This window comes from Oncorhynchus gorbuscha, linkage group LG09 (assembly GCF_021184085.1).
Source record: "Oncorhynchus gorbuscha isolate QuinsamMale2020 ecotype Even-year linkage group LG09, OgorEven_v1.0, whole genome shotgun sequence".
Classification (NCBI taxonomy): domain Eukaryota; kingdom Metazoa; phylum Chordata; class Actinopteri; order Salmoniformes; family Salmonidae; genus Oncorhynchus; species Oncorhynchus gorbuscha.
The window spans coordinates 97,156,181-97,166,036 of NC_060181.1; the positions used below are offsets into that span (position 1 = coordinate 97,156,181).

At 49.9% G+C, this 9,856-nt stretch overlaps 1 protein-coding gene across 1 annotated transcript in view; it reads right to left on the minus strand.

Moving 5' to 3' along the window:
• Positions 1-9,856, minus strand: part of LOC124044483 (receptor-type tyrosine-protein phosphatase-like N) — a 132,653-nt gene that overhangs the window by 92,667 nt on the left and 30,130 nt on the right. The window contains exon 3 of the mRNA XM_046364111.1: positions 468-578. Coding sequence (XP_046220067.1) covers positions 468-578 — 111 coding nt within the window. The remainder of the gene's footprint in view (positions 1-467; positions 579-9,856) is intronic.

The window sequence follows — 9,856 nt, forward strand, 5'->3', positions numbered from 1 at the left end:
TGTTGGCTATTGAGCAAACACTGGATGTTTTTTTTACTGTTGCTATTACTTGTTACTGTAGCCTATGCTATTTAATAAACTGTAATATCAATCCACAGTCGACCAGGACGAGAATATTCCGCGCACACAGCCGAATATGAGTTGATGACAGCTCAAAGACCGTCAATAACCTACAGAACCGGAGACAAACATGCAACATTAAGACAATGGATGTGTTGATTGGCTAGTGAGTGGCCAAGGCCTCGTCACACCAACAATTTGTTTATAAATCAAAACCCAGCCCTCTTACACCACCGCCAGCTATTGGGCCTCATAATTATGGCTATGAAAATAACACAAATATTTGTGACACTCCCCCGGACCCAGAGCCAAGATTTACCTTCTGTTTGTTGTTGTTGTTGGTTTGTTTACAATAGAGCCCCTAGATTTCAACCACATGCAGTGGTTGTGTTAGGCTGTTGACTCACCCTGTAGCATGAGCTGCTTGAGGACTTCCTGCATCCTCTTCAAAACAGGAAATGACACCTGGTACTGCACCTGGTCCTGCTTAGAGGTACGGCACTGCCCAAAGAGACCGTCTGTAACACACAGCAGAACACATCAACACAGTTACTAGACACGCATAGACAGACACAGTGCCCAAAGAGACCGTCTGTAACACACAGCAGAACACATCAACACAGTTACTAGACACGCATAGACAGACACACTGCCCAAAGAGACCGTCTGTAACACACAGCAGAACACATCAACACAGTTACTAGACACGCATAGACAGACACAGTGCCCAAAGAGACCGTCTGTAACACACAGCAGAACACATCAACACAGTTACTAGACACGCATAGACAGACACACTGCCCAAAGAGACCGTCTGTAACACACAGCAGAACACATCAACACACACTGTCTTCAACACACACGCACGCACGCACGCACGCACGCGCGCGCACACACACACACACACACACACACACACACACACACACACACACACACACACACACACACACACACACACACACACACACACACACACACACACACACACACACACACACACACACACACACACACACACACACACACACACACACACACATATGTACATAGTCAATGGTATTCTTCGGGGGAACTCCTATGGTAGGTACACCTATGGCTCATCTCTTGGCAATAGTACTGTAGACTACTTTATCACTGACCTCAACCCAGACTCCTATGGTAGGTACACCTATAGCTCATCTCTTGGCAGTAGTACTGTAGACTACTTTATCACTGACCTCAACCCAGACTCCTATGGTAGGTACACCTATAGCTCATCTCTTGGCAGTAGGACTGTAGACTACTTTATCACTGACCTCTCTCAGAGCGTTCACAGTCAGTCCACTGACAGCCCTATCAGATCACTGCAAAATCACAGTCTACTTGAACAGAGCAATACTCAATCATGAGACATCAAAGCCACACATTCTACTTGAATTCAATCCCGTTAGACAATTTCCTGGGTAAAGCGTTTCACTGTAATAGTGAAGGTGTAAACTTGGCTGTAGAAAATCTTAACAGTATATTTGACCTCTCAGCTTCCCTATCAAATATAAAAATCTCAAATAGAAAACCGAAGAAAATGAACAACAATGACAAATGGTTTGATGAAGAATGCAAAAATCTAAGAAAGAAATTGAGAAACCTGTCCAACCAAAAACATAGAGACCCGGAAAACCTGAGTCTACGCCTTCACTATGGTGAATCACTAAAACAATACAGAAATACACTACGGAAAAAGAAGGAACAGCATGTCAGAAATCAGCTCAATGCAATTGAAGAATCCATAGACTCTAACCACTTCTGGGAAAATTGGAAAACACTAAACAAACAACAACACAGAGAATTATCCATACAACATGGAGATGTTTGGGTAAACCACTTCTCCAACCATTTTGGAGAACAGCAAAAGCATATACATGATCAAATACAAATCTTACAATCAACTATTAACGACTCCCAGAACCCACTGGATTCTCCAATTACATTGAATGAGCTACAGGACAAAATAAAAACCCTCCAAGCAAGAAAGGACTGTGGTGTTGATGGTATCCTTAATGAAATGATCAAATATACAGACAACAAATTCCAATTAGCTATACTAAAACTCTTTAACATCATCCTCAGCTCTGGCATCTTCCCCATTATTTGGAACCAAGGACTGATCACCCCAATACACAAAAGTGGATACAAATTTGACTCTTGCAATGTTAACATATGTTTCCCATGCCAATAAAGCCCCTTGAATTGAATTGAATTTGAAAGGGAGAGAGATACCCACTCTGACTCTGACTCATAACTGAGTCATAACTGAATGAAAAATATACTGCGGTGAAACCAGCTCTCTATCCCTCTCTGATTCAGAAGGGTTGGGGTAAATGTGGAAGACAAATTTCAGATGATCCTCTCACTTCCATAGTGAACTCAGCCCTCTCTCTCCTCTCTCCTTCATAGTGAACTCAGCCCTCTCTCTCCTCTCTCCTTCATAGTGAACTCACCCCTCTCTCTCTACTCCACAGTGAACCCAGCCCTCTCTCTCTCTTTCATAGTGATCTCAGCCCTCTCTCTCCACTCTCCTCCAGAGTAAACTCAGCTGTCTCTCTCTCTCCATGAAAAAGACATGAGTCACTTGTATTAATAGGACTGGAGGATAGAGGGGTGAATGGATGGGGGATGGAGGGAATGGGGGGAATAGAGGGGTGAAAGGAGGGGTGGAGGGAATGGGGGGAATAGAGGGATGAAGAGATGGGGGATGGAGGGAATGGGGGGAATAGAGGGGGTGAAAGGAGGGGTGGAGGGAATGGGGGAATAGAGGGGTGAAGAGATGGGGGATGGAGGGAATGGAGGGAATGGGGGAACAGAAGGGTGAAGAGATGGGGGATGGAGGGAATGGGGGAATAGAGGGGTGAAAGGAGGGGTGGAGGGAATGGGGGGAATATAGGGATGAAGAGATGGGGGATGGAGGGAATGGGGGGAATAGAGGGGTGAAAGGAGGGGGTGGAGGGAATGGGGGAATAGAGGGGTGAAGAGATGGGGGATGGAGTGAATGGGGGAATAGAGGGGTGAAGAGATGGGGGATGGAGGGAATGGGGGGGGAATAGAGGGGTGAATGGATGGGGGATGGAGGGAATGGGGGGAATAGAGGGGTGAAAGGAGGGGGTGGAGGGAATGGGGGAATAGAGGGGTGAATGGATGGGGGATGGAGGGAATGGGGGAGTAGAGGGGTGAAGAGATGGGGGATGGAGGGAATGGGGGAATAGAGGGGTGAAGAGATGGGGGATGGAGGGAATGGGGGGAATAGAGGGGTGAAAGGAGGGGGTGGAGGGAATGGGGGAACAGAGGGGTGAAGAGGTGGGGGATGGAGGGCATGGGGGAATAGAGGGGTGAAGAGATGGGGGTGGAGGGAATGGGGGAACAGAGGGGTGAAAGGAGGGGTGGAGGGAATGGGGGAACAGAGGGGTGAAGAGATGGGGGATGGAGGGAATGGGGGAACAGAGGGGTGAAGAGATGGGGGATGGAGGGAATGGGGGAATAGAGGGGTGAAGAGATGGGGGATGGAGGGAATGGAGGGAATGGGGGAACAGAGGGGTGACGAGATGGGGGATGGAGGGAATGGGGGAACAGAGGGGTGAAGAGATGGGGGATGGAGGGAATGGGGGAATAGAGGGGTGAAGAGATGGGGGATGGAGGGAATGGAGGGAATGGGGGAACAGAGGGGTGACGAGATGGGGATGGAGGGCATGGGGGAATAGAGGGGTGCAGAGATGGGGGTGGAGGGAATGGGGGAACAGAGGGGTGAAAGGAGGGGGTGGAGGGAATGGGGGAACAGAGGGGTGAAGAGATGGGGGATGGAGGGAATGGGGGAACAGAGGGGTGAAGAGATGGGGGATGGAGGGAATGGGGGAATAGAGGGGTGAAGAGATGGGGGATGGAGGGAATGGAGGGAATGGGGGAACAGAGGGGTGACGAGATGGGGGATGGAGGGAATGGGGGAACAGAGGGGTGAAGAGATGGGGGATGGAGGGAATGGGGGAATAGAGGGGTGAAGAGATGGGGATGGAGGGAATGGGGGAATAGAGGGGTGAAGAGATGGGGGATGGAGGGAATGGGGGAACAGAGGGGTGAAGAGATGGGGGATGGAGGGAATGGGGAATAGAGGGGTGAAGAGATGGGGGATGGAGGGAATGGGGGAACAGAGGGGTGAAGAGATGGGGGATGGAGGGAATGGGGGAATAGAGGGGTGAAGGGGTGAAGGGGGGTATGATGGAGACCCATAACCCATTTCAACGTGAATGTCAATACACACAATAGGCTGACTGGGGAGGTGATTTCAAACCTCTTAAGGATAGGAAAGAGGTGATTTCACACAGTCACAGTCCCTGATAAGAGCTATCAACAATTAATATTTGTGTAAACTCATCACAGTTGTGTTCTGTGGGTGTCACAGAATTTCATTACTCCACATTGTTTATCATTATCTAGTCTAAATATGGCATGATTCCACTAATTGTATCCATTTGCATCACTTTCAAAGAGGGACTTTTATTTAGAAGGCTGAACCGCACATTCCACTACTGTGGCTAATCCTTCACAACACATAATCTGGTCCCAGAGTTGCCATATCTGTGGTTTCCCCACAAACTGGGCTACGGAGGTGGAAATGTATTGGTCGGAGGGTTGCAGGTTGAAATGTATTGGTCGGAGGGTTGCAGGTTGAAATGTATTGGTCGGAGGGTTGCAGGTTGAAATGTATTGGTCGGAGGGTTGCAGGTTGAAATGTATTGGTCGGAGGGTTGCAGGTTGAAATGTATTGGTCGGAGGGTTGCAGGTAGAAATGTATTGGTCGGAGGGTTGCAGGTTGAAATGTATTGGTCGGAGGGTTGCAGGTTGAAATGTATTGGTCGGAGGGTTGCAGGTTGAAATGTATTGGTCGGAGGGTTGCAGGTGGAAATGTATTGGTCGGAGGGTTGCAGGTTGAAATGTATTGGTCGGAGGGTTGCAGGTGGAAATGTATACATACTATGTACAGACTCAGTGAGCAGAGCCTTGTTATTGAGAGAGGCCACCATAGAGGAAGGAGGAGATGAGAGAGAGGAAGGAGGAGATGAGAGAGAGAGAGGAAGGAGGAGATGAGAGAGAGGGAGAGAGAGAGAGAGGAAGGAGGAGATGAGAGCAGGAGAGAGAGAGGAAGGAGATGAGAGCAGGGAAGGAGGAGGAGAGAGAGAGAGGAAGGAGGAGATGAGAGAGGGAGAGAGAGTGAGAGGAAGGAGGAGATGAGAGCAGGAGAGAGAGAGGAAGGAGATGAGAGCAGGGAAGGAGGAGGAGAGAGAGAGAGGAAGGAGGAGATGAGAGAGGGAGAGAGAGTGAGAGGAAGGAGGAGATGAGAGAGAAGAAGGCAGCGATGAGAGAGAGTGGAAGGAGGAGATGAGAGAGGGAGAGAAAGAGAGCAGAAGGAGGAGATGAGAGAGGGAGGGAGAGAAAGCGGAAGGAGGAGATGAGAGAGAGGGAGAGAGAGTGAGAGGAAGGAGGAGATGAGAGAGAGGGAGAGAGAGTGAGAGGAAGGAGGAGATGAGAGCAGGAGAGAGAGAGGAAGGAGATGAGAGCAGGGAAGGAGGAGGAGAGAGAGGGAGATAAAGAGAGCGGAAGGAGGAGATGAGAGAGGGAGGGAGAGAGAGGAAGGAGGAGATGAGAGTGAGGCAGAGAGGAAGGAGGAGATGAGAGAGAGGGAGGGAGAGGAAGGAGGATATGAGAGAGCGAGAGAGAGGAAGGAGGAGAGAGAGAGGGATGAGAAAGGAATAGTGAGTGTGTGGAGGAGTAGTGTGTAAGCACTAGTGATTCATCCTCTTTCTGAGGAGCAGAGAGATAAAGAGAGAGAGGAAAGCGAGAAAGAAGGAGAGAGAGGCAGGAGGAGATGAGAGAGAGGAAGGAGGAGATAAGAGAGAGAGAGAGAGAGAGAGAGAGAGAGAGAGAGAGAGAGAGAGAGAGAGAGAGAGAGAGAGAGAGAGAGAGAGAGAGAGAGAGAGAGAGAGAGAGAGAGAGGAAGGAGGAGATGAAAGAGGGAGAGAGAGAGGGGAAGGAGGAGATGAGAGAGGGAGAGAGAGGGGAATAAGGAGATGAGAGAGGGAAAGAGAGATAGAGAGGAAGGAGGAGATGAGAGAGAGGGAGAGAGAAAGAGAAGGAGAGAGAGAGGCAAGCGAGAGAGAAGGAGAGAGAGAGAGGAAAGCGAGAGAGGAAGGAGAGAGAGAGACTGTGGGGGCGTTGACCCAGCTGCCTAGCTGCTATCAGCCTGATGATTTCACCGTTGCCAGGGATACGATATGTAGCGTTGAAGAGGAGCTTTGATGAGGCTGAGGAGAGGAGAGGAGAGGGAGGGAATTATGGAGGAGAGGGAGGGAGGGTATGACGAAGGAGAGGGAGGGAGGGAATGACGAAGGAGAGGGAGGGACGGAATGACGGAGGAGAGGGAGGGAGGGAGTGACGGAGGAGAGGGAGAGAGGGAATGACGGAGGAGAGGGAGGGAGGGAATGACGGAGGAGAGGGAGGGAGGGAGTGACGGATGAGAAGGAGAGAGGGAATGACGGAGGAGAGGGAGAGAGGGAGTGACGGAGGAGAGGGAGGGAGGGAATGACGGAGGAGAGGGAGGGAGGGAATGACGGAGGAGAGGGAGGGAATGACGGAGGGAGGGAGGGAATGAGGGAGGAATGAGGGAGGGGGTGACAGAAGAGAGGGAGGAGGGAGATGTTTGCCACACATATAAACACACTCATCACCATAATATGGCATACTCAGTAACACACAGGGTACCCCGTGCAAATTCAAATGGTATGTCGTTCAATTTCAAAGCTGAATGCAGCTACATTATCAGTATGTATTAACTCAGCCACACACCTTATCCCACATACTGTAGCTCCCTACAACAACAACACACACACACACGCACGCACGCACGCACGCACACACACACCACAACACTGAGCCAATCAGCAGAGATATGTCCACTAAACAGATCCAAAATTTGATACAACAGTGGTACCTAGCTAGCTAAGGTTATGTGTCTGTGGTACCTAGCTAGCTAAGGTTATGTGTCTGTGGTACCTAGCTAGCTAAGGTTATGTGTCTGTGGTACCTAGCTAGCTAAGGTTATGTGTCTGTGGTACCTAGCTAGCTAGCTAAGGTTATGTGTCTGTGGTACCGGTTCCGGTTCCGGTTGGAGCGAGTGGTCGCATCTGCACGTCGCTCCAACGGGTAGTATAACTTTTTCATTATATTTCATTATATCACAACGGTTTGATTTGTCTTATCTTAGCAAATTCTTCTCAGCTAGCTACATAGCCGTCTTTGTATCAAAGATAATTGCGTAATTATCGTATTTCGCCGTCCTAACGTAGTCTTCACTAGCCAGCTAGCTAACGTCCACTGATTAGCTGCACTGGAGAAACTGTTACACTCAACTGAACGACTTGATTAGTTTAGTGTTAGCTAGCTACATAGCTGTCTTTGCTGTCTTCGTATCATCGTATCATCGTATCCAAGATAATTGTGTTGTTTAGGTTTAGAGTGTGTAGTCTTAGAGTGGTTATCTTAATTTACCGAGGTTAGCTAGCCAGCTATTTGTCGTCCTTAACGTAGGTGACTCTGCTAGCTAGCCAACAGCTAGCCAACGCTAGCCAACGTCTTCTGTATAGAACTCAACTACCCGGTCGCATTCACAGGTTGTATCACATTTTCACTTCATTTTCATTACAGTACAACGGTTTGATTTGTTTGATCGTAGCTAGCTACTTAGCTAGCTACATAGCCGTCTTTGTATCAAAGATAATTGTGTAGTCTAGAGCGATTTTCTAGGTTCGCTAGCCATCTATTGTCGTTCTTTAACGCAACGTAACGTAAACAACACTGCTAGCTAGCCTGCTAGCCCCGAATAGCAACACTGCAGAAACTATTACACTCAACGGAACGACTTGATTAGTGTAGTGTCAACAACGCAGCCACTGCCAGCTAGCCTACTTCAGCAGTACTGTATCATTTTAATCATTTTAGTCAATAAGATTCTTGCTACGTAGCTTAACTTTCTGAACATTCGAGACGTGTAGTCCACTTGTCATTCCAATCTCCTTTGCATTAGCGTAGCCTCTTCTGTAGCCTGTCAACTATGTGTCGGTTTATCCCTGTTCTCTCCTCTCTGCACAGACCATACAAACGCTCCTCACCGCGTGGCCGCGGCCACCCTACTCTGGTGGTCCCAGCGCGCACGACCCACGTGGAGTTCCAGGTCTCCGGTAGCCTCTGGAACTGCCAATCTGCGGTCAACAAGGCAGAGTTCATCTCAGCCCATGCCTCCCTCCAGTCCCTCGACTTCTTGGCCCTGACGGAAACATGGATCACCACAGACAACACTGCTACTCCTACTGCTCTCTCTTCGTCCGCCCACGTGTTCTCGCACACCCCGAGAGCGTCTGGTCAGCGGGTGGTGGCACCGGGATCCTCATCTCTCCCAAGTGGTCATTCTCTCTTTCTCCCTTACCCATCTGTCTATCGCCTCCTTTGAATTCCATGCTGTCACAGTTACTAGCCCTTTCAAGCTTAACATCCTTATCATTTATCGCCTCCAGGTTCCCTCGGAGAGTTCATCAATGAGCTTGATGCCTTGATAAGCTCCTTTCCTGAGGACGGCTCACCTCTCACAGTTCTGGGCGACTTTAACCTCCCCACGTCTACCTTTGACTCTTTCCTCTCTGCCTCCTTCTTTCCACTCCTCTCCTCTTTTGACCTCACCCTCTCACCTTCCCCCCTACTCACAAGGCAGGCAATACGCTCGACCTCATCTTTACTAGATGCTGTTCTTCCACTAACCTCATTGCAACTCCCCAAGTCTCCGACCACTGCCTTGTATCCTTTTCCCTCTCGCTCTCATCCAACACCTCCCACACTGCCCGTACTCGGATGGTATCGCGCCGTCCCAACCTTCGCTCTCTCTCCCCGCTACTCTCTCCTCTTCCATCCTATCATCTCTTCCCTCCGCTCAAACCTTCTCCCACCTATCTCCTGATTCTGCCTCCTCAACCCTCCTCTCCTCCCTCTCTGCATCCCTTGACTCTCTATGTCCCCTATCCTCCAGGCCGGCTCGGTCCTCCCTCCCGCTCCGTGGCTCGATGACTCATTGCGAGCTCACAGAACAGGGCTCCGGGCAGCCGAGCGGAAATGGAGGAAAACTCGCCTCCTGCGGACCTGGCATCCTTTCACTCCCTCCTCTCTACATTTTCCTCCTCTGTCTCTGCTGCTAAAGCCACTTTCTACCACGCTAAATTCCAAGCTGCTGCCTCTAACCCTAGGAAGCTCTTTGCCACCTTCTCCTCCCTCCTGAATCCTCCGCCCCTCCCCCCTCCTCCCTCTCTGCAGATGACTTCGTCAACCATTTTGAAAAGAAGGTCGACGACATCCGATCCTCGTTGCTAAGTCAAACGACACTGCTGGTTCTGCTCACACTGCCCTACCCTGTGCTCTGACCTCTTTCTCCCCTCTCTCTCCAGATGAAATCTCGCGTCTTGTGACGGCCGGCCGCCCAACAACCTGCCCGCTTGACCCTATCCCTCCTCTCTTCTCCAGACCATTTCCGGAGACCTTCTCCCTTACCTCACCTCGCTCATCAACTCATCCCTGACCGTTGGCTACGTCCCTTCCGTCTTCAAGAGAGCGAGAGTTGCACCCCTTCTGAAAAAACCTACACTCGATCCCTCCGATGTCAACAATTACAGACCAGTATCCCTTCTTTCTTTTCTCTCCAAAACTCTTGAACGTGCTGTCCTTGGCCAGC